The sequence below is a fragment of the Leptodactylus fuscus genome, chromosome 5, assembly GCF_031893055.1.
Source record: "Leptodactylus fuscus isolate aLepFus1 chromosome 5, aLepFus1.hap2, whole genome shotgun sequence".
Taxonomy (NCBI): domain Eukaryota; kingdom Metazoa; phylum Chordata; class Amphibia; order Anura; family Leptodactylidae; genus Leptodactylus; species Leptodactylus fuscus.
Window position 1 is genome coordinate 63,831,395 of NC_134269.1, and position 27,053 is coordinate 63,858,447.

The window sequence follows — 27,053 nt, forward strand, 5'->3', positions numbered from 1 at the left end:
CCAAACTAAGTACTGCAGGTCAGATCCCACTCTAAGCTTCAGGTACTCAGTTCTGACCCTACACTGAGAACACAGATCTCTGCTTACTACTCCATTCTCTGTGTATCAGCTACTGAGAACAGCTGATCAATGAGGGTGGCAGTTGTCAGATCCCTTATATTAGTGACCTATCATGAGGATTGGTCATACACATTTTTATCCTAGAAAATCCCTTTCAATAATCCAAAATAAGTGGGGTTTCTGTGCGGTCTTTGTCACTTTTCAAAAAGTATGCAAAATATTATCCATCTGAGGGCACTTAGCTAACCCTTCCCGAACGGAATACCCAATGCAGATGTGTACCGGGCCTAAAGTGTGAGCGTATCTGTGTAATATTTAACAATCCAACGCCTTAGGTCACCCGTTGTTTTGTTATGTATAGGACTGTCCACATCATTGCACAGACTTCTAGGAAAAAAAAACAGACAAAAGCCAATACATAGAGTACTTGAAAGACTTTATTTAAAGACTGAGCCCATACAAAACATAGTTCAGATTCTATGGAAAATCATGTCTATTCTCCTCATTGTGGCCCTCACTATACAGCTAATTGTTGAGTTAGAATTACAGCACTGGATGACATCATCAGGGCAAGGTTAATGATCATACATATCTGACACATACATGTAATAAAGGCTGATGTAAGCACCCATCTATGTAAACTGCAGAACAACCGTCTGAATGGCTGGATTCATCTAGTAAAAATACTGCCATCCATCTTCTGAAACACTCAGGATTTACCGTCACTACTAACTACACCCCTGTTCTAAATAAGAACCAGAATCTGCTATCTGATACAATACGGATGGCATTAAGATTACAAGCTATGCCATGAGATTGAAACCATTATGTGTCACAGCTGCTACGTCTCTTCTTTAGATTATTTTATGTGAAACAGATGAATGGTGAATCTCTGCAAATCTGTCCCTTAAAGCGCCGGACATTGCACAAAGTCAAGTGATTCATCTACTGTCTCAGAAGTGCCATGAACACACCCATAACACTTTGATATGAAGACAGCTGGAGCATATATATATATATATATATATATATATATATATATATATATATATATGTCACACACAATAATTGTCAGAATCACAGTCATAGCTAGGCTTTTCTTCTTCCAGGGCAACAATGCAGCAATGTAGGTTTCTGCCCTAGTCCTTTGACTAAGTACCCTTCCAAGGCAGTATGGCATGTTGGCACCCTCCTTAGCACCCAACAATCATGGCTGACTTCCCTCAGCTATATTCCTGGTCAGTATCATGGCACAAAATACAACTAAGGGTATGTTTACATGGAGGCATTTGGTGCCTCCATTCATTTCAGTGGGAGTCAAAAGCTGATTTTTCCTCTAGCAGATTTTTTCCGCAGCACGCTCAGGCTAAGTTCACATGGGGTATTTTGGATCCAAAATACTGGTAGCCACAACTGAATGCTGGTGCGCTCTGCTCTTGATTAGGTCCAATGACCAAATCCTGACCGAAAAACCCTGTGTGAACTTACCCTCAATCTTCATGAAATGGGATTGAAAACATCTAAGTTAGAAGCCAAAGAGGCCGTGTGCCTTTAAGTGGCAATGACATTCTAGCCATCATGTGGGGCACAAAGCTCATGGATTTCCACTGCTGATCTGTTCTTAATGACTCCAGAATATTTATGAGCTTTCATTGTATTAGCCAATTCTCGTGTCAGACATTTCTGGCATATTGCATGGATAAGACATAAATGTTCATTGATGAAATACTACACGTCTCTATTATGAGCTCCTGGTGCCTGTGCAAACTCTAACATCTCTTAAAATGTATCATCAGGGACGTGTAATATATATAATGTATAGATGCATATGATCATTTCATAGATACCTGTGTATTGAGGCTTTATAGTGTTTATTTGAAGGTTTATTATCACTAACAGACCTAGCAGATTTTCAGCATTTGTACTAACATTTAGATACATATGGTAAATTGCAAAGCGGTCTCTAAAGAGCTGTGTCTTCAGATTCATTTCTTGGCCCAAAAAGCTTCTCTGCGATTATTCGTCCATCGTATTTTGGCAAGTTTCCTGCGAAGTCAGCTGGCAGGATGTCAGCATCGATTTCCTTATAGAAACTTTCAAGGTCCTCCCCGTGTACAAAAACCTGGTAAAAATGTCACATTAAAAAATAAATTCTATTTAATGTTACAACTACCGGAGAAAAAACAATTGGGAGGATTGAAGCCCTATTAACCATTTTGTACAACGACCCAATAAATGGGCTATGTAAAGATCCCCCAACTCCTTTTATTGGCTGATCATATTATCTATGCAGGCAATGAGGTACTTACTGGTCAGCAACACAAAGACTATGCCGTCAACATAATACAACTGTATAGGGTTGATGGCAGTGGATTCTCTACTGTAACAGCAGTTATTAGAGTTTATTGGGGTGGTAGTATATACTAATACAAGCTATGATTATCAGATTTCTGGAGATGGGACATTTCTCCAAGGTGTTATTCTGCCATATTTGGAGTTGAGAATACATTTTCCCTCTAATAAGATGCAATTGGAAAATGCCTCATACATGTTTTTGCTTTCTTCTGGATCACCATTACATATTTCTTTCTGGGTCACATATTTTTGGTTGGCGCTGATGTATCCATGTCTTTTTCAACTTTAACAACTATGATAAAGATATTGAATCTGTATGATGCAGAACTCACCCTTTCCAGTAGTTTGCTCTTTAGAAAAGGCTTTACCACATTGTAAGTGGTGGTGAAGTACCAGGGCTGATGTATGAAGTGAACAGCCTTAAATCTCGCTGGAAAAGAGTCCTGAAGGTAAAAGCAAAGAAAAATCGTCCAACTCTTCCCAAACACGTGCATTACACAGGAAAGTGACTGTGCTATCTATTATATATGTCACTCAACTGCACATTCCAAGTCTTAGGCCCCGTTCCCACGGAGTAACGCGCCGCCCATTTAGACACATAAACACGTGTCAGAGCGAGGTGCTTCGAAACAGATCCCATTGATTTCAATGTGTGTCCCGGCTTACGCGTGCAACACATTGAAATCAATGGGTTATAAAGCCTCCCATTGATTTCAATGTGTAGCGTGCATAAGCCAGCACCCACGTGTTTACGTGTCTAAATGAGCGACGCGTTACTCCATGGGAATGGGGCCTTAGCGTCCGTTAATGTCTGTTATGATAGGTATCCTTTTTTTTTTTTTTTTTTTTTTCAATGGACACCTTCATAATGGAATCCAACGGTAGTGTGAACGTTGTTTTACATGGTAGTTATTCCAACTCTAGATCTACACAATGCAGAGCAGTACACAGTGTGAGGGACAGATAGACAAAATATCCTATATAGTGTCCATATAAGGGTGCCATACAATATCTAATAAATAGGGGTATACTACGTGCAAATAAATACTCCCAACATACCGTGATCCACGACAGCTCTATACTTAAAGGTTTTTACTACTACTACTGTATATTTCCTATTATTCTTGGTGGTCACAAATCAGGGTCACAGTAGACTAGTGGTTCCCATAAGCACTGATGAGAACAAAAACTTCTGAAACTACCACTGCTTTCACAATTCAATATCATATTCCTATTTTGGCAAAAGAACAACAACAACATGATGGATTGCTCTTTATAACATATGCTGTATTAATTTTACCTGTAACATGTCCACCATCTTTTTCAGTTCATAAGGTTTAATGCCAGATGCCTGTTGCATTGTGAATCCTTTAAAGTTCTCTATAATGCAGAAGCCATTGATCTGGGTCTCCTCATTCTGTAGAAGATGCTCCAGTATAATGCAATACGCACGGAGGATCTGAAACAGTATGTTAGTAGCTTTACTATACCACAATGACATGGGCATGACATGGCCTTATAGCCTACAACATGGCAATGGCAAGAAGGACAACACCCTCTGCTCAATTTCATTTGAGTGGCCTCTTCTGCTTGACTCAATAGCCTGGAAATACATGGAAGCCCCACAATTTTTTTTAATTCCTCGAATATTCCAGAAAAGGAAAAGTTTCATTCCACTTCAGTGACAGCACCTGAAATATAAAATTAGATTTTATCAACCATTTACACATAAAAATAAACAGAACCACAAACCTCATCAAATGTGATCTCCTCGTAGTCCCAGTTCTCAATATTAAAAAGTAGAATCACTCTGCCATTCTTGTCTCTGCTGGTTAATATCCCAGGGTATCCGGCCTCTATGGTGCTCCTCACAGCCTCTGGGGTCAGGTTTTCAAATAGCTCAGGGTATTGCTGGCGGAAATTTACATAGCCTGGCGGAAAGATTGCGGATAAAACGTCATAAAAGGCTTTGCTTAAAAAGACAAGGACAGGATACCTACAAATTCAGCAATAAAAAAAAGATGGATTATCTGTTTACCTGGATTTCCATTGTCTAACATTGCATAGTCAGTATAGTCAGCAGTATCAACTGTTTCAAATTAGTGTTTATAGTTGTGTGTGTGTATATATATATGTATATATATATATATATATATATATATATATATATACACACAGTTACATATACAAGCCTATGTAGAAGTGTTATTATTGTGTAATAACAAAGTAACTGGAATGATCTTACTTATATGCATATATATGGTCAATACAGTACTGGAACATTCAATCCAAGAACTGTATAAGACTGAAGCCCCACATTACAAAAACACAGCATTTTACATTAAGTGGCACTAAATGACACTAAATGTATTATTGATCTAAGAAAAGCTGAACTTGTGAACTTGTCTTATTTCAGCAGCGATCTCATACTCTTATGTTTACAGTCTAGGTTTGTACAAGGTGGTCTGTGATATGGTTGCATGACGCTTGTCAACATGTGACTCATCTGTGGGTGTCTGTCAGTACACGGGCTACTTCATGTCTCATTCTGCTCCATGTCCCATGACTCCTTCAATGTGGGATTTGTTTCAGCGACCATTTCAGACACAAAACCACATTCTATTTAGTATAGAGGAATGGTAAAGATTCGCACCAAGCTGACAGCTGTATAAGTACATAACAAAGCTACATGTATCTACATATTATTCCAGACTGACTCTAAGTAGATCTGCTGACATATGCCTTGATATGTATGTGAACAAGCCCTGTATGTCATTCATGCTCTTACTGTGTGAAATTCCTACAACCTATTAATTCCTTCTTCTGTACGTCTTACACTGTATATTGTAACATATGCTACACCCAAGAACTACATCACAGGCGTATTTATGTGCTGATAGTGGATAATACTTATGGTCAATGTTGTGAATCATTTATAATGGTAGAAATCTAAGCTTAATGTTTTATCTGTCCATTTATTTTCAATATTTGTTTCTTATATCAGTACAGTAGTTATACAGACTGAGATGCTTTAATAACTCTATAAACTGGCAATAATACTTCATTCAGCGCTTCATTCTGTATATGCATGAAAGCCATAATCTTGGTTGATACTAGATATTATATTCATTTGTATATGTAGGGACTTAGGAGACAACCATTGGTTTTTCCATTTGGATTTTTTCGTATCATCAATGAACAAATACATAGGACCAGGGAAATAAAATCTTAGTTAACTATAATTACATTACAAGTGAAGAACTTTATGTCATTAGAAAAAAAGATAATTATTTAGCACGGTGGTCCATAGCGGTAAGCAGAGGTGTATCATGAAGATCCTGATCCCCCATACAAACTCTGTACCCAGCGCCCCAACTATAATGTATTGTTTATATTACTTGGCGCCATATATTGGGAAGAGACACCTTATGGGCCCCTCAAGACTCTTGATCTTGGATGTGAGCACAGACTCTGCATGCCCTGTTAGTAAGGACTCTCAGATTAAAAAATCTCTCCATCTTGAACATTCCTATCAAACATCAACCCATGTAAACAGTTTGCCCAATTCTAAGATGTTGAAAGCTAAAAACATAGAGCTATATCTAAAATATATTTGTGTGGCATGAAAATTCCTTAAATAGACCTTGTTATACGGTGCCATACTGTGCCCCCCTTCTGCTTTATTATGCTCTCACATGGTTTTTTCCATAGTTTATTTATAATATTTAATATTTTTTAAATGCAATGCAAAATAAATCAGTCTATAAATACTATACTTACATGAACGGTTATATAAACCAACAAACATTTGCACGGGGAATTAAATCGCCGATACTGATGTAATGTATCACTTTGGTGCTAACTATAGAATTCTGTTGCTAAGATTCTGATCTTATCAGAGAAGAAGATTCTTTTATTGTATTTAAGTGAAAGCAAGACAGTTTTCTAATAGCAAACTGAATTTACATCCAGAGACCAGAGATTGCCCTGCTAAATTCATTGTGTATATGGCTCTACCATAGTCGTCTCATGATAAAATCACATTTGTTAATCCCTCAAGAATGTGTCCTATTTTGGCCCTTTTTTCGTTCTTTTTCTTTTAATCCCTGCATTTGAAAAATCATAACTTTTTGTTATATAACGATATAATCATCCGAGGGTTTGTTATTTGCCTGATGAGTTGTATTCTAGTCATAACAAATGGCCCCCCAGGATGGGGGTAACTTGCTGATCTTGAGGGTCCAACTGGTTGTTTTGCATCCCAGTATGAATGGATGGTGTGATCGGAAGTGCTTTAATGATGTCATTGGGATTCCTGGGCAAAGGGAGTTTAGAGACAAGTAAGGAAGACACAATCTGCATCATCCCTTCATGTCTTGCTAATCACTAGTAACAGTAATCTAATGAGCTTTTACTATTAGATTACTGTAATGAGTGATCTGTTTATGGAGACAAACGAGAACACAGAGATCAAGTGTTCCCTGTGAATAATATAGTAAGTAAATATGGTAAACTGTAAAATAATAAATGGAAAATAAACGAAAATACTAAACATGATGCAAAAAATTTCCATGGGTGCTAGGCACTTATTCATTCATTCATTCATTCATTCATTCATTCATTCAGAATATGACTAACCCTGCTGATACATTGCTTATCCATAGTCACCAACCATTTGTCTATTCTATCCCGACCTTCCCTGCTTTTGCTTCCACACGGCCTCTGTACTAGTCTTGTGGGCTCAGTGCACTCTTCTGTCTGGGGCCGCCTACTTCATCCCTACAGCGAATTCTTGATAGTGATGGTTACGGATGCTAAGGCGTTTAACCAACCTTAGTGTGGTTAGGGTAATCTGTGGTCTCCTTGGCTTATGTGCCAGATGGAAGCTGCAATCTCAATACTGATGTCAGTGCTTATGGGCCCCCTAAGGCTCCTGGGCCCCAGTGTGACTGTACCCTCTGCACCCCCTCAAGTTATGTCTGCAATTTTTCAAGGGCCGTTGTCTGCAAATCCCATGTATACCATTTCAACTAGAAAAAGCCTCTCCCGCACACTCCCTTACTTGTTGTCTTTGTTTCATCCTATAATAAATTTAATAGTCTCTGTGTGGTCTGGCTACTGCATATGCATTTAGGTCAGTGTGTATGACCAGTGCTAGGAGACTCACTAGTATTTGCTGTAAACTTCTAGTTTTACATATTGGGTCACATCAGCAGGCAGCAAAGATGGAGATCCTTAGCACTTTGACTGTCTATGGGGTCTGCAGGTTTCCGCAAGTAACCACTTTTTAAGCAAATTAGGTTTTTGTTTTTCAGGTCCCCAAACGGACCCGAAGAATGGAATCCTGAACACTAGTGTGAACCTAGCGTCAGCTGAAATAATGAAAAAGTCCAAAGTGTACGGAAAAAAGGATAGAAAAATATTTCAGGGACACTAAAAAATAAATAAATCACCTTTCAAGGTGAAAACCCCAAAGTCATTAAGGTACGTAACTTTACAACAGAATGGCTTCTGTATTGGTAAGAATTACTATATGTCCTAGGCGAAAAAATACCCTTAGACCCCTAACTACCTGAACCATTTCTAGCAAGGCTTTACTGTGTATGGGAAGGGTTAATAGTGATCAATGAACAGAGGAAATGATTTCTGAACGAGGAAATCCCAGTGAAGGCGGTCACAGGATGGTAAATGTCTCCTTTTTGCTGCGTGTTTGGTTAGTAAGGGAAGCTCTCAGTTCCTTGGTCTCTAAAGGGGAGATTGTTCCCCTCCCTAAGGCCCTGGGCTCGCACTCTCTACAAAGTCACTGTGTCTTTTGCTGCCACTTGTACAGTAAGGCTTTATATTCATTCCCGTAGCTGCTTGTGTTTCTGTTTTATTATGTCTAGTTCATAAGTTCTGCTCATAATAACAGCTCCTTTGGGCATCCGACGCTAAGAAAGTTTTTCGAAAAAGTTTAACCTTTGAAAGGAAGCAATTCAGAAAATTATTATGTTAATGGTCCCAACCATCAAACGTTCAACTTCAAGGATTCCATTAATATTCTTTCTTTGTTTCTACTAATAAAGTAATTGTTGCATATTGGTATATGTATGTTGTATGTATATCAAGCATTGTGTATTATATCTAGAGCCATATTACATTATTGGAATATTGTTAGATTATTGTATATTACTGTGATATTATGACATTATTGTATAATATTGCATTATTGTAATATTCATTATGAGGAACTCCAATCATATATCCGGACATCCACAGTACTTTAGTATACTACACAGGGAAATACAGTGAGGAAGGATTAATGAAGTCATGCTATGGGAAAATCAGATGTGAAACAAAGAGGTGCTGGCTATTACTTTTGGTAAGATGGACACATTCCAAATTGTACTGTCTGTTAGAAAGTCATAAAATGTTCTCACTATTCTGAGATTCTATTCTTAGCTTATAACATACAATACACCACCAAGTATATATGATAAGTAATAAATATTGGCTGTTTTAAGATAAAGGACAGCAACAAATAGAAGGATTTGCAATAAGTAGAAGGAATAGCAAATAAAAAATAATATGATTTCCTTCTGTGTAAGGTTCAGTTTAAATAAAGGAATGAATATTCAGATCACAGACTAAAATATGGCAGTGCTGCAGTTCCTACACTCGCCACTGGTTTGGCTCTCCCACGTTACCTGTGGTTCTGGATATCTACGGTAGTCCTGTTTGTCAGACTCCTACAGATCCGGCCCCATGGGCCGGAAACGCAGCGCTAAAGCACTGCGGGAACAACCACAGTTTTCATCCACAGACTTTCTGTTACAATTATATCTACGGGGACATACGCCGGCGTTTCCATAGATATAATTGACATGCTGTGATTTTCAAAATCGCAACAGTCCGTTACCAGCCTGTGGGGCTCCGGCCTAATGGTAAGTTCACACAGAGTTTGAGTTGAGGCCGTATCCACTTCAAAATCCTGACCAAAAAGATGGGTCTCATTGAAATCAATGGGAGCCGCTCAGGTGTTTTTTTTTGGGAGCCGGTTTGTTTTGGCTTCCAGAAAAAGAAGTGAAATGCTCATTCTTCAGGCCAATTCGCCTCTTGATTCAGCCTGAAGACACTTCCGACTAGGCCCATTCATTGGGCCTAATTCGGGGGGAGTGCGCGACTGAATGCCAGTGCACTGCATTGGCAACTAGTCGCAGCTACCTGTATTTTGGACCGGAACCTGAGGCAGCCTCCACCTCAGGTTCCGGTCCAAAAAACCCTGTGTGAACTTACCCTAATATTGAAGGCCTAACCTGAGGATAAGCCATCAATTGTAGAAACCAGATAACCCCTGTAAGGATCCATTACACTGCCATTTATCATGCCTAGAATTGGGAACAAGCATTCCTGGTAACGCTCATAGGAACATTCATAGGAACACTTGTCCTTAATAATTGCCCAATGTAATTCTCAAACTTGTAATATGCAAGGTTGTCAGCTAGTATATACAGAGATGTGCTGTTGTTCAATACAATTTCATGGAGAATAGAATAGAATACTTTATAGAAATTACACAGCTCCAATTTACAAAACAAAACGCATGACACACGACACAGATTATATCTATAATGCAGCAATCATACAACCCCATTAATAAATAAAAATACACATAAAACCTAACAAATGCACACAAAATAAAAAAAACACAAACATTATATTATTATTATTATAGATACTCAGTTGCTTAACCACCAATCCATCAGGAATAGATCTAGTAGAATTTTTGAAATAGGCTGCACAGGCTGATGCAAAGGTGCGCCAAGTTACACAATTAACATTAGACAATATATATGTAATAGGACTCTAAGGCCGGATGCAGACGACCATGGTGTGGGTCAGTGTGCTGTCCGTGTATTTCATGAATAACACACTGACCCATTCTTTTCTATGGGCTTGTACACACAACCGTGAATTTCACGTGAGGCAAATCGGCTTGAAAAAATGAGCATCTCGCTTCTTTTTCCAGGAGCTGGAACAAACTGGCTCCCGGAAAAAAGAACTGACCGGCTCTCATTGATTTCAATGGGAGCCGTCTTTTTTGTCAGGATTATGAGGCGGATACGGCCTCAAAATCCTGACCAAAAAACTTTGTGTGGACTTACCCTTAGAGTGAGGCATCATAATCCTGGGGCTGCATGTGTACATGTATGGTGCTCTAGTGGACACAATGCTTTTTACTGGAGAAACCTCTGCATCTCTCTGTATGGAATCTGTCTAAGTCATACGATGTATACCTTCCCCCCTCCCCAATCACCTCTATGGGTCTAATATTATAGATATGTATAAATCAGAGGTTAAATCCTAAAGCTTTTCTTATGCAGTATACACTGGAGAGCTGCAGCCGCTAACTAGGTCTCAGTAGTCTCTCCTGTATACCCCATAGACCAATGACTAGTGTATATACAGATACCTGATATGTCTATATTTTGGATAAGTAGGTTCCACAATGGTATGATGGATCTCCAGGCTTCTCCACTTTCATTTGTGTATGGTAGAGAGTTGTAATACTTTAAATGAACTAGATAAAGTTTACAAAAATTTTCCATGTGTGGAAATCATTGTCAAAGTATTCCTGGCTTCCTCTCCCACACAGAGTGTTCTTTCCCCATCATAGACCCTGCTGGGATCTTAACAAACATCCTTGATTTGCAAGCTACATATCCCTTCCTTCTCAGAAAGCTGCCTCTTAGGTATCCTATACGTCACATGTTATAAGCTTCAAGAAACTGACAACAGCTACGTATTAACTCTGGCAAACAACAAGAGTCCTCCAAGGATAAAGTGATTAGGCTACCTCTATGTAACAAAAAGCTTCCTGATACTCTATATATCAGGTACAGACATGGAGAGAAAAACCTCCATGAAGAACCTCATCCAGCATGCTTACTAGAACACGGATTGAGTCTGAACTCAACAAGTTAAAAACAGGACAACATAGCAATAATAGGTCCTGGTGGCACTGAATGGTCCCAAGATGTGGTCCTCAAGAACCTGGTAAACAGTGGCTCATTGGTTAACACTTGCAGCCAAGGGCAACATCTACATGGAGTTTGTATGTTATGTATTGGTTTGTAGTTTAGATAGTGAACTCCAATGGGGATAGTAAGCGCTGACATCTCTGTAAAGTGCTGCAGAGTATGTTGGTGCTTTGTTAATACATGCAATAGATGACAAGTACTATTACCAAGCATAGTAAACAGCATTGACCTACTAAAAAGGTGATATTATAAGTATAATAACCTAAATAGAAATCAAAATCATACATACCACAGATATAGACCATGTTGATGCTATGGGGCCCTTAAAGAGCCCAATCCTGGACATTACTGGGGACATGGGTCAATGTTTATGAAACTGTTTGGATACTGTATCTGAGGGGTCCACTCCATATTGATTTCAGCTTAGGGTTTCTCTCGTCTTCATTCATATGATACTGGTTGTACACATATGTATTCAATATTAACAAACTAACAGAACACCAGTAAATATAACTCATTTCTATGACATTCATTGACTTCCCTCACAGGGCTCCTCTGGAAACCATTTATATAAATCACAGTTCAAAGCAACAATTTCACAAGATACTAAACCTTAAACATAAAAAATTATCAAGGTGTGATCCTAAAGCTAAAGCTGAACGAACTACAGATTTTACTATGTAAAGATATACAGTGCACCAATGATCAGATAGGCTAAACCAACTCTCCAAAATAACAAAACATCCAATGTAATGACAATATGACGGTACCATATGGTCTCCACCGCCTTGTGCTCCGCTCAGTAGTAAATCTGTGTTATGCATTCCAGGTGATAAATACAACTATCATTTACCTCTTGTTGCACAATTTAGGGATCATCCATGGGATTGTGTTACTAGCTGTAATTGTTTATAGGGCAATTTGCATCATTTTGGCCACATTTCAGCCTGTGTTGTGTACATGTAATGAGGCAGAGCTCTGTAGGTGGCCACAGAATAGTAACTGATACAGGAGGTCATGAACAGCCAGAGATCAGGTCACTTCCAAAATCCCAGAAGGAGACCTTCTACACTAACTAATCTGTAACAGAGCCTCCAGCAGAGTGATGCTACAGAAAGTAATCCAAAAAATGTCAGACAATTATTTAGAAGATTTTGGAAAAAAATTCCAAAAATGTTTGTATTTTAAAACATATCCTATTCCCTATAACTGTCACATATGATACTGACCTATGAGAATTGGATGTGATCACATCAGATTGGGTGGAAATCATACATGTTATGGATTATGCATCATAAGACAATATTTTGTAAGTCACCCATGGAAACATGCCTTGCGCAGCCTAACTATTGTTCTGGTCTGGCAAAGAACCAGAACAATGGATAGACGGACCACAAATAAACCTAAAAACAGTTACATGCAGAGTCCGATATAAACCATTGACTATAATGGGGGTCCTCAGGTGTCTGTCGTTTTAAAACTTAAAATGGGGAGGAAAAAAATACTCTATGCAGGAATTTTTCCTCCATTGATTTTCACATGGACACTGTGACAGACTCCATTGCAGATATGAACAGAGCCTTCAGTAACTATAAGTGCTTTGATTTTGTCAGACTATTCATCATTGCAGTTCTTATTGCTAACATCTCCTTCATATGATGTAATAAATATATTTACTAGTATTTAAAACAAGCACAAAATATGAAAATATGGAAAACGGAAATCTAGGAATGGTGGCCATACACGGTATTGGAGTTTGTAGTTGTAGATATGTAGATGCTGTAATCCTGCGGATATGTCAGTGCCATAGGGCTACCAGAAATAAATTATTCATAGTTGTAACAATTAACTGAACGGTTCATGAATTCATGACTTCAGCACTTACATTAAGCAACATACATTTCAGAGATAGAACTTAAGCCCCTGGGCCCCAATGTGAATCCTGCAGCGGAGCCCCCACTTACCATGTGCTATCTATAATACTAGGGTCTACTTATCATGTACAGATACCTTTGGGCTCCAAATATCTGCAACTTATCAGCAACAACCAATAGTAATGTAATTTCATAGCTGAATACCCTTATATGATATTACAGTGATACTGTTTTACCCAAATCCCAACTTGTTTATGGCGTTTTTTTGCAGCTCAATACTAGATGTATTGGGGGTGGAATAATGAGTGATTTACATGATTAATATATTTCCCCCCTCCCCTCAATTTATACAATGTGTCTATAGGACAGCTTCTCTGAAATTGCAGCTTAGATACAGCAGCTTGGCTGTGTGTATGGTTAATGTGTATGTTACAGATTTAGTATCATATCATATATGTATACTGCAGCTAGACCTAATAGCTATGCCCGCAATCTGTATAAATGCTTTTTAGGCTTGTTGCCGACATTTGGTTTTCTGAAGATGCACCCCACAGTTTTTGGGACCCATTGCGACTTCCGCAACTTACAGTTATGCCCTAGATACATGGATATGCGTGCCATTTACATCAAAAATAGTTAATAATGTAAAGTCTGATCACAAGCCTGGTAATCTGTTTCACCCGCTAAGTCTTAAAATGTCTGTACGGTGACCATCACATGCCCGAGGTGAAGCATATTACTCTACAAAGGTCATGACCACACATATATAACAATAGTCGTGTTATACCTCCACAGTTATCAATATATAATACTACCTCCAGTTGTCAGCTGATACATTAGTACACAAAGCTGAGACGAATAGTCCTGGAAACCGAGATCTAATTTTATTTAAAAAAAATAGCTAGCTATAAAACCCTTTTTCACATCAGTTTGGCTAATGCTTATAAGTCTATTGCGTTAGCGCCACCTACTGGACATATCGCTACATTAGGAAAAAGCAGAAATTTGCAAGAATTGAATATTTCATTGAGCTTAAAACTTCTGGTTCAGTTTATTTCATTTTTAGAAAACAGTTTATTTTATTTCATCATTGATTTTGTTGTGAAGTCTAAGTATATTAGACCTAAACTGCTAAAATGGAAAGTTAGATTGACCATCATGAAAGTAATATATTATGGTAGAACTGTATATATATCCATTTCCTAATCACAGGATATATTATTATTATTATTATTATTATTATTATTATTATTATTATTATTATTTAATATATACTCTATAGATAGGCAGATTTTTGCCACATATTATGGATAGCAGTATAACTAGATATTATTCTATCACTACTTTTTATAGAGCTTCCTCCATCACATGTATAAAAGTATGAAGACCTGGACCAACTTCACGTCTATAAACCAACCTTCAGCTTCTATACATATACACGGGCATTGATTTATACATGAAGTTTTCAGTGGATAGGGAGCCTTCACGCTCCGCTCATTCTGAAAGTAAAAGTCGTACGATAATACGTAAAATACGAGCGGTCCCCATTGAAATCAATGGGAGGCTTTTTTCCCTATTGCTTTGAATGTGAAAGGTGCGTATGTCAGCACTTATTGAAGTCAATGGGAGCTGTTTTTTATGCGCTCATTCTGAACGACTTTTACGTTCAGAATGAGCGGAGTGTATACTCCATGTGAAGGCTCCCTTATAGCATAATTATCATACCAGCTCCGAGCTATTCAACTAAGGGCTAGTTCACACGTGGGCAAAGGGGAGTTTTTTGACAGCGGATTTCGCTTCAAAATCAGCCCCTTTACAATGGAGCCCTATGTGAACAGCTAGCTTTTTTTTCCGCTAGCTATTTTTTCCGCTAGCTTTTTTTTTCTGCTAGTTATTTTTCAGCTAGCAGAAAAAAGAAGCGACATGACCTTTCTTCAGGCGTTTTCCGCCTGAAGAAAGCAATAGAAGTGAATGGGAGGCAAAAACCACGCGGTTTAAGCGACGCGGTTTTTTGCAAAAAACCGTGCGGAAAAAAAACGCTAGCGGTTTTTTCAGCTCATTCACTTTATGGGAGGGGAAAACAGCCTGGCTTTTTTTGGAAGCGGTTTTTACAAAAAAAAGCTCCAAAAAAAGCTTGGCAATGTCAAAAAAAAGCTTCCTAATTAGGAAGCGTTTTTTTTCAGGACCAAAATAAGCCAGGAGGTTTTTACGTGTGAACTAGCGAGACTGTCAGGTCTAAAATACCTCCCAAAAATAGGGCCACAAATTGATGAACAAATACAGAGATAATCACCTTCTTATGGATATAAATTATCCTGTAAGTGCACTGAGGGCGGACCTAATTTGCCAGATTTGCATACAGACAGCTGTGATGCTGGCAGAAGGGAAAAAATCAATCATGTCTAAAGGGGATTGGTGGCAGTGATTCCAAAGGAGAGCCAGAGTAAATTCAGCTGTATGTAGACAAATCAGGAAATTGGGTCCGCCCCCAGTGCACTTGTAGGCTGATTTGCATATCTATAAAAGGATGATTTTCTCTGCATTGCTTTGTCAGTTTGAGGCCTCCTGGATATTTTTCTGTTACTACTAAAGGTTCCTAAGTAGAGATGAGCGAGTAGTATTCGATCAAATACCTCCCCTGCATACTTATTGGTGTAATTGGTCGCATACCACGTGGTAAACGCAGTCAAAATTCAATGCCCCTCCCACCTTCCCTGGCGCTTTTTTACACCAATAACTATGCAGGGGAGATAGTCGATCGAATACTACTCGCTCATCTCTCTTCCTAAACAATTGGTTTGGGAGGAATGGTTTTTTTACACCATATTTATGTTCCATGACTGGTGTGGGTCCCATCTGTGAGACCTTTATTTTTCAGGAGAACAGGGATCTGTTTCTGACCCCTTTTCCACCAGGTGACAAATCCAATGGCCAAAACATAAAGATGAAGGTTGAATGGAGTAGAGGCCACGCATTTCAGAAGACATTTCTATAAAAGCATCAGAGAACTTACTTTCAATATACTTTCCTAAAGAAAAGAGCCAGTGTCTAACTATTACTTCTTATATCTGAGTGGTTTTCATTCATACTCTATACTACAGTAAAGCAGATTAACAGTGTTTACAATAACATCTATAGAGAGGAGAGAAAGGAATAGGAGAAGGAGATAGCAAGTGATATTAGGCTGTGTACAGAATTAAATAAATCTTTTCTTTCAGGAGAAAGCTGGATAGTATTTCCCTGATGTGTTTTGAAAGAAGCCTACAGAGAAGATGTCTCTTTGCTTTGAGGAGCTTTCCTTTTCCTCCTTCATAGACTTCTATTGCACAGATTTAGATTTAATAATGGAAGAAGACAAACAAATGAAGAAACAGGTTGCTTTCTTCCATGAACTATGTTTTCTATATTTACAAGTCTTATGGAGTAATGAAAAAAGATTAAAGTTTAATTACTCTTTAAAGTCAATGGAAGGTGCAGAAGCAGCAGAGGTGGGATAACAATCCATTATTAGAGCCAGAGTTTGCTATAATATATAGTTAGTTACAATAGTTCACTCAGAGCTGAGAACAATTTTGACACATTTTTTTTCTCCAAAGGACCAGATTACAACTAAATAGAACCAATTTTGAGTTACCAAAATGCCAAAATCTAGATACCGCAATCCCCTTACCTTTCAGAAGGTCATAGGCACGATTTACTTCATATTTTCGAGCTCGAATGAAACGCAGAAAAAATCCATCATCCACCCCGGCCACCTTCTCTGCGACTGTTTTGCAAAGCTCATCGCCGGTGCTCGCTTTCTCCCGCACTAGGTCTCGGAGCTCCTTCACAGCTAATTCTCGTTTCTCATCTGTCTCATTTAACTCATCTTTAGCCTAAAAATGTGGAAGAAAATCAAAATATTATACAACCTATGGGACCCACATCTGTCTAAAGAAAGGAGGACCCCTGTCCCGGTAAGGGGGCATTCACACTTGTGCCTGTGTCCACCCTGTGTCATTCCGCCGGGTTTCTGTCCTCAGTCCTAGAGAATTAGGACAGGGGACGGCTTCCCGGTGGTCAGTTTTAAAACCCATTCATTTGAACAGATTTTAAAAGCAAACCGCCAGTGTCTGCCTGCAGCCTCTCCACGGGGAAACCGTATTTTTTGATTGGACACAAAGTCCTGCATGTCCGACCAAAAAAAATGGTTTCCCCACAGAGAGGCTGCAGGCAGACACTGGCGGTTTGCTTTTAAAATCTGTTCAAATGAATGGGTTTTAAAACTGACCACCGGGAAGTCGTCCCCTGTCCTAATTCTCTAGGACTGAGGACAGAAACCCGGCGGAATGACACAGGGTGGACACAGGCGCAAATGGGAACATCCCCTAAGCGGTGATGCACAAGTATGCCAATCTCTGTTCACTTCTATGGGAGTGAGGCTCAGCTGTTTTTGGAGATCCCATAAAAGTGCTTGGTAGGGGTGAGATGGTAATATCCATATTATATACTTTCATTTCAGTCTTCATATTGAAAAAAACAGCTTTATTGAGAACACAGAACAAAGCTGGTTATTGGCTGTCTAACCTTTTCTTCAGCTGCAATACCAGACACTACCCATGGCCAGACATGGCGCTGTTTCTGAAAAGAACCCCCCTTCTCTTACAGTGAAAGTTATAGATATGGATGTATAGAAATTCCCTTTATAATATAATATTTGATAATCACCTTCTGCACGGTGTGTTCTGGCAGTTTGTCACATTTACCAAACACGGGTCCATGGTCCTTGGTGGTCAGACGCTCTAGCTTTGCACGGAGTGACTGTTCCTCTTCTGACACAATACGATATGTTCCTGTCTAAAAACAAAAAAGACGTATTAGGGCTGATCGAACATGAAGTAACATGACCAATTGTATAACAAGCTTTATTTTAGCTTCAAATGAAAAAATATACTTTAAAAAGTTTTTAAAATTGATATTTTATACATTATAGGCTGGGGCCCTCTATAAGCTACCCAATAAATGCTGATTCTTGCTGTGGTTCACCAATTTTTTATTTTGGTGGTGGGGGAAGGGGTGTGTGTGTGTCTTCTGCAGCATTCAAGCTTTGAATTGCAAAGGATGAAAGCCAGGGGTGAGCCCTGCAGGAATATTTGGCATGCGGGTTTTAATCTCATCCACTGTGTTGCTACGGGTCAATTTGAAAATTTTGGCAAATTTTCAGCAACTAACTCCCTGTAGTTACTGCCCATGTGGCCCAGGCCTTTATACAGCTATTTTTTTAAGGGTGTAAATAACACTGAGCGATCCATTCTGCTGATGTACATATACAGTACATGAGATATAGCACAAATTGCTCCCATATCTTCTCAATATGATCTTGAGGGATCTACTTTTCCAAAGGTTTGGAAAAGAGGATGAGGGATCCATATCGGGATCTTCTGTCCCAAGACTGATGTGTGTTGGTTCATACACTAGCACCAATACAGGAGCCCTAGTCTGATTTTTGCTCTCCTGTATTGACATGTTTGGTTTATTTTGGATGTCTCTTGATTGTATTTTACCTAACATCTTTGTATTGTCAGTATTCTTCAGCATAAAGACCATTCATGCTCTCTAGAATATGGAGTGGTTTGTAGTGTGATCCATAAAAGGTTTAGCCACATAAATATAGCTTTTGTAAATCTGCTGAAAAGCAGCACAATAAACTACTTACTAATATATATATTTATTAGAGATCCAATGTTCCCACCTCTTTGTTTATTGCAGCCTTGTACCCTGTCTTCTCTATGCCATAACCAATATAGCTACAGGTATATAGCTGTTGATGGAGGACAAGGTTGGACTGGCCCACTAGAGTACTAGAGGATCCTCCATTGGTCCCAGGCTCTGAATCACAATAATGGCAACCAAAGGTCCATCAAAAGACTCAAGCATTTAGGGGCTATTTCTGATAGGAGTGTTACAAATAAAATAACTGGTCCTCAGTAGTGTAACTTGGAATGGCGGGGCCCCAAGGTGAACATTTGACATGGGGCCCCCCTTACTGATCCCTGGTCCTGTTTATAGCTGCATCCGCAAAGGAGAAGTGTAGGTGGCCGTGAGCAGGAGGGAGGATTAGTAAGTAAATAAGGCCTGTTACCTGCTAGGGTTATTCCAGTAGGTAGCAGTCTATTAAAAAAATGAAAAAAAAAACACATCAGGGACCCGACAGGCCCCCTAATGTCCTGGGACCTGTAGCAGCTGCTACCACTGCTACCCCAGTAGTTACACCTGTGCTGGTCCGATAAAGATGGAGGGTGGGTAGAATCATTGACCCTAGCGGACCAATGGTAAGACTGATGGAGGGGATGTGACGAGATCCATCCAGCATTGGCTCCATTGAATAACACTGTCCATGTGTCTCCTTTGCATGTGCAAAATTATTCAATATAGGTCACTGACTACTAGGTGACATGCTGCTCCACCAGAAGCCATGACCAGAGCACAGGAGAAGGAACTGTAACCATGGGGGTGCGTGCTGCACAGCAGGAGATATGGACTCGAATATATCTCTCTCTCTGTATAAGTATGTGGTTTATTGCTCTGTTTCTAGCACATTTGGTAAAGTTATGTTACAGTGACCAAACCTATTAAGCTAAGAAACACATGTGTGATCATGAGCCCCAGTCCCCCTACAATGCTCCTCTTCCCTTGGCTGGCTGTGAATTGCTTTCTATTTGTAGTAGAGATCTATGGCCAGCTGGAAATATATTCACCATATGAACGCCTAACCATAAAGACCAATACCTCAGCAGAAATGGGAAGTTTTTTTTTTTTTTTTATACCGCACCACAGATATTAGTTACAAATAGTAAAACAACTCAGGCCCAAGTGACAAAGCCCGAGGTGATACTTACAATTTCTGACATTTCACTTCTTCTATGTCCACGCAAGAAGCTGGGGAAATAATTAAAGTGTGAAAAATCAGGTAGAAACCAGTGATTCATCGTTTATCTATCTTCATTCAATAATTTTTCGACAAACTTTATTAAAGGATGAAAATCTGTGGGTCTTGTGGAACTACAAGTATAAGCTAAATCTCATTATTTTGCTTCAAGGCTGGAAGCCATAGCACGTGCTAATGTTAACACACAATAGTAACTTATTGGGCGGTGTGTTTGATGCGATATTGTAGAATTTGTAGGTTTACAACCTCCAATATATTTCATAAAGTCAGCATTTATATATCAGCCTACATGTGTAAATTAGGGTTAAACTTTAGTTCTATATGTACCATGATGTTGTAACACTGGCCATACATATTACATAATAGTCAGCTGAACCTGTCGCTTCGGGCCTTTTGACTTCCTCAACAGCAGATGTCAGTAGGAGACAAGGATTGGGCAGTTGGATTTCCTCTGCCTGATCCTTTTGTTCCTGAGTAGATAAGTTACTTTCAAAACAGTCTGGCAATGGTTTCCTCTGTGACCCATACAGTACACATATGGTGTTCGGCCATGAATGCATATGGAGGATTGGGGTGACAACCTGCCTGTTCAATAAGCTGTCAACCGAATGTGAATATATGGCAGTTGGTGTACCTGTATATTGTCCAAACCTGCTTGTTACAGAGGGACCGGCTGACCATGTAATATGTATGGGGTCCTCCCAACTCTCATCAAAAGCAGATGTTGGGGGAGATAAGAATTGGGCAGGGGATAGTAGTGACTTTCATCCCATTCAGTGCAATATTCATCCTTGGCTGAGCTGAGAATGCATGTATATAGGGAAACTGGCAGAGATGGCTGTCTAAACGAATATATAGCTGTGTAATGAGTATTGTGAAAATAACTCCATGTTTAGACTTGTTGTACCCTGGTCTAGTTGTATCAGATTAGTAGAGAAGTGACAACTCCTCATTATATTTCTGGCACAGACCATCAGTTGTCACTGTTCAGCCACTGCTTTAGCTAGCGGACCCTGGGTGACTCGCATTACACCTGAAAAGTATAATATAGGTTTTATTCATTCATTCAATCAATCAATCAATCAATCATTCCTTAATAACTCACCAATATACTCTACATGAGAAGAATATGCAAATCTGACTTCCATGATATACTCTATTACTAAGAACACAAAGAGAACGTTAGGTATGTCAGATGGAAAGATGTATTGGTTCTTTCCACTCTATCTGTGCTAACATATTTATAGAAAAACCACAAACGTATACACGGGTCAGAATGTCAAACATTCTTAATGGAAGTTAGTAAAATTTACAAAAGGTGGAAAAAGGCAAAGCATCAAAGATCCTATATCAACCAATATAACAAGGGAACAGGTACCAAAATAACATTTAAAAGTCACCTCTATTAAAGTGATGACCTTCCCTATTAATTTAAGATGGCCACATTCCCCATTCTCCTTTTACTAGTGCTGGCAACTGCTCTATTTTTCAATAAAATACATGAGACATACTAAAAGGCTTCCAATAAGTGAACCTGGTTTGTGTCTCCAAAATGCAAGGGTGTTGTATTGGTCCCATCAGACCTCTGAGATCATCCTTTACAGGCATATATTAGATGTCTTTGACATCCATCTGTCTCATAACAGGTGGGATTAAATGTGACTATTCTGGTATATCCTATACAGTCTATGTCAACCAAACACAATACATTTATATAGGTATATTCATTTTTAATACGCTGTATGCAGACATAGAGAAGAATAAGCTCCGACTACATAATCTGACCACTCATCATAGTAATAAAACACCATACTCTTCACATATATATGACTCCACTCATAGAACTATACTCTTCATATACATAGAAGTCTACTCTTAGGATATTACTTCAGGACTGTACCATTTGGACTTTATTATTTATTACTCTGTTTCCTCCCCTCTTTCCCTTGCTGTTGGGGTTCCTCAGGGCTCGGTCCTAGGCCCCCTGCTCTTTTCTCTCTACACAGCCCCCATTGGACAAACCATCGCCAGATTTGGCTTCAGGTACCCTCTTTATGCTGACGACACCCAATTATACACATCTTCCCGTGACATCACCCCTGCACTCATACAGAACACCAGTGACTGTCTCTCTTCTGTCTCTAATATCATGTCCTCGCTTTACCTGAAACTAAATCTCTCTAAGACTGAACTACTACTGTTTCCACCATCTAATAGATCTGTCCCTGATATATCCATTGCAGTCTCAGGCCTTACTATAACTCCTAGGCAGGATGTCCGCTGCCTTGGGGTCATGTTTGACGCAGACCTTTCCTTCACCCCTCATATTGAATCACTCGCACGTTCATGTCACCTCCACCTCAAAAATATCTCCAGAATACGTCCTTTCCTTACCAGAGATACACTAAAGACACTTATTGTCTCTCTGATTCATTCTCGCCTTGACTACTGTAACTCCTTACTAATCGGTCTTCCCCTCACTAAACTCTCCCCTCTACAATCTATTCTGAATGCAGCGGCCAGGCTCATCTACCAGGCTAGACGCTACAGCGATGCCTCTGGTCTGTGCCAGTCGCTACATTGGCTGCCTATTCAATATAGAATAAAATATAAAGTTATCACCCTCATCCACAAGGCTCTCCATAATGCCGCACCTCCCTACATTTCCTCCCTCATCTCTGTCTACCGCCCAACCCGTGTTCTCCGCTCACTCAATGACCTAACACTTATATCCTCTATTATCAGAACCTCCCACGCTCGTATACAAGACTTCTCCCGAGCTGCACCACTTCTCTGGAATGCTCTATCCCGGACAATCAGATTAACTCCCTATTTCTACAGTTTCAAACGCAAACTAATGACGCATTTTTTCAGACAGGCCTATCACAATTCCTAATGCAAACCCTTCTTGATGCCTTTTCAGCCTAACATATTTGTCCATGCTCTATCCACATGTTAAAGGACACTACTAGTGACGGCCCATAAAGCTTTGTTTGTGTAATGGCTGCAACCTCTATTACAAAATTGTCTGAACACTGTATAAGCAATGCCGCCCCTCCTACCTCTTGTGTCATCCTCTCTACCTCATAGATTGTAAGCTCTTGTGAGCAGGGCCCTCAGTCCCATTGTGTGAAATGACGTTCTTTGTTTTGTATCTGTCTGTATCTGAACCCTACAAATTGTACAGCGCTGCGGAATATGTTGGCGCTATATAAATAAAATTTATTATTATATATTATTATTATACCCTTCACATATTTAGGACTCCAGTCATAAGACTATACTGTTCACATACATAGGACTCCACTTTTAGGACTTTAATTGAGGATTCTAATATTTTGACTTGAATATACTCTTAATATATATTTAGGACTCCACTCATAAGACTATAATTTTCAAATACATAGGACTCTAGTGTTTGGACTTTATTATCCTCTTCACTTATAAAGGACTTCATTGTTAGGACAGTATTATATTTTTCACATCCATAGAACTATACTCTTCACACACATAGCACTCTACTCATAGAATATAACTTAAGGACTCTACTCTTAGGACTTCAGTGTTGTTTGGACTTCATTATTCTCTTCACATACATAAGACTCCATTGCTAGGACTATACTCTTCACATATATAGGACTCCACTTCTAGGACTATACTCTTCACATATATAGGACTCCACTTCTAGGACTATACGCTTCACATATATAGGACTCCACTTCTAGGACTATACTCTTCACATATATAGGACTCCACTTCTAGGACTATACTCTTCACATATATAGGACTCCACTTCTAGGACTATACTCTTCACATATATAGGACTCCAACTTAGGACTATGCTCTTCACATACATAGGACTACACTGCTAGGAATATACTCTTCACATACATAGAACTCCACTGCTAGGACTATGCGCATCCCATCAATAGGACTCCACTAGTAGGACTATTCTTTTCACATTCACAGGACTACACTACTAGGGCTATTCTCTTCACATACATAGGACTCTACTTCTAGGACCATACTCGTCACATACATAGGACTACACTTCTAGGACTATTCTCTTCACATACATAGGACTCAACTCATAAGACTATACTCTTCACATACATAGGACTCCACTTCTAGGACTATACTCTTCATATACATAGGACTCCACTTCTAGGACTATTCTCTTCACATACACATGACTCCACTTCTAGGACTATTCTCTTCACATACATAGGACTCTACTCATAAGACTATACTCTTCACATACATAGAATTCCATTGCTAGGGCTATTCTCTTCACATACATAGGAATCCACTTCTAGGACTATACTCTTCACATACATAGGACTCCACTTTCAGGGCTATACTCTTAATATACATAGGACTCCACTTCTAGGACTATAGTCTTCACATACATAGGATTCCATTACTAGGACTATACTCTCTACATACATAGGACTCTACTCATAAGATTATACTCTTCACATACATAGGACTCCACTTCTAGGACTATACTCTTCTTATACATAGGACTCCACTTCTAGGACTATACTCTTCACATACATAGGACTCCACTTCTAAGACTATACTCTTCACATACATAGGACTCCACTTCTAGGACAATAATCTTCATATACATAGGACTCCACTTCTAGGACTATTCTCATCACATACACATGACTCCACTTCTAGGACTATTCTCTTCACATACATAGGACTCTACTCATAAGACTATACTCTTCACATACATAGAATTCCATTGCTAGGGCTATTCTCTTCACATACATAGGAATCCACTTCTAGGACTATACTCTTCACATACATAGGACTCCACTTTCAGGGCTATACTCTTAATATACATAGGACTCCATTTCTAGGACTATAGTCTTCACATACATAGGATTCCATTACTAGGACTATACTCTCTACATACATAGGACTCTACTCATAAGATTATACTCTTCACATACATAGGACTCCACTTCTAGGACTATACTCTTCTTATACATAGGACTCCACTTCTAGGACTATACTCTTCACATACATAGGACTCCACTTCTAAGACTATACTCTTCACATACATAGGACTCCACTTCTAGGACTATACTCTTCACATACATAGGACTCCACTTCTAGGACTATACTCTTCATATACATAGGACTCCACTTCTAGGACTATACTCTTCACATACATAGGACTCCACTTCTAGAACTATACTCTTGACAAATATAGGACTCCACTGCTAGAATTATACTCTTCACATACATAGGACTTTACATATCCAATTGTGACCTGGACAAAGTTGTGAACACACTACATTTCTCTTACAAATATGATACCAAAGATATAATTAAACATATCATCCACATCAAAGCTATAGAAGTTATGAATAAACCATATAAAAGGCAATGTCTGAAGTCAAAGTGATATAGAAAGAGCAATACACTTATGTTTCCCTATGACCCCGCTGATAAGCACATTATCTTCAAGCAGAAAAGCATCTGTTTCCTGTTCTACCCTGTACCATTATGATCTCTGATAGTGTGCAAGTCTGGAACCAGATAACCACGTAATAAAATAACAACCATCCACTTACCAGAGTAAATACATCATACTCACCGTTGAACAGTTGTAAAACAGCACAGTAAGTCAGTGTTAGATATGTTGAAAAGTTCACAATTTCTAACTCCGGTTTCGATGCATGGGTCGTAATCACAATGTTTATGCCCAGAGGACGCCAGCCCAAAGCTTCTATAGTCATCGGGTTGGGATTAGGCGTCACAAGGCATTACTCAGTCAGGCTTATTAATTAACTCAGCGAGAACATTCAGGAGATGCCATTAGATGTTACACAAAATGAGGAGAAAACTAACTGCTTGAGTGGGGCTTGGAACAATAACCCTTTGGCTGCTCCCCTGGATTCCTGATCCCGAGTATCCTTTAATAATGCAGTTATTGAACTGTGTTTCCAGCTTGTCTGGCAAAGAATGTGTTAATGGTGCCAGTCTATAAAAGTGTGTGAAAATAGTTCATATGCCACATTGTTTACAGCAAAACTGATCATTGAAACATGGTACAAAATCCAATATAACTACAAGACAGAAAGTAGCAACCAAATAATGAAATAACAACCACACACTTATCAGAGTATATACATCATACTGCAAAAATCAGGTATTCCGGACCTCTAACTGCAACTGTATAGGAATTGTGTTGGTCATATTCATCCATTTTCACAGGGTTTTACTTACACTTTTGTGGTTGTTAGACAGGTATTAGGTTTGACATTGGACCCATATACAGTATACAGAATTAGGTAGCAATGGTACCTTTTTTCTTCCAAAGACTGGTGAACATTAAATATATGGTTATTATACAAATCACATAAGTAGCATGTTTATAAATGAGGCCACTAAAATCATAACGGAAGTAGGAAAGGGACATGTGTGGACCCTATGAGTCAACTTACCTCTTATCTAATGTCCACTACAGTCCTCCAAAGCCTAGCTCTTGCTCGGCTCTTTATTGCATTTGCTTGTATCTGACCGAATAGAAAATGAAAAGATGAGCAGGAGTTGGAGAACTCGGGCAGACACCGGGGGCTCTTCCTACTCCTATTAATCCTACCCTGTCCAAATGAGTTTACTGTAATGTCATTCATTAGGAACTGCAAGCTAAACAATAGAAGGAAAGATGGGCAGACCATGATTGAGTATTTTTGGTTTATGGACTTGTGAGGGTCAAGTCCACCTTAAGAAATATTTTAAATTGATCCAAATAAACAAAGAAAGCCATATAGCCCTATCTGTTTCCATAGTAAC

The 27,053-nt window shown here is 39.1% G+C and overlaps 1 protein-coding gene across 1 annotated transcript; it reads right to left on the bottom strand.

Moving 5' to 3' along the window:
* Positions 1-1,562: 1,562 nt before the first annotated feature.
* RLBP1 (retinaldehyde binding protein 1) lies at positions 1,563-26,072 on the bottom strand. Its single transcript, XM_075273238.1, has 8 exons — positions 25,852-26,072; positions 20,188-20,227; positions 18,017-18,145; positions 16,980-17,184; positions 4,168-4,346; positions 3,716-3,874; positions 2,748-2,858; positions 1,563-2,182 (listed from the first exon to the last, which is right to left on the bottom strand). Exons 2-8 carry the CDS (start codon positions 20,197-20,199, stop codon positions 2,024-2,026), a joined length of 954 nt encoding a protein of 317 aa, XP_075129339.1. The 5' UTR covers positions 20,200-20,227; positions 25,852-26,072; the 3' UTR covers positions 1,563-2,023.
* Positions 26,073-27,053: the final 981 nt, after the last annotated feature.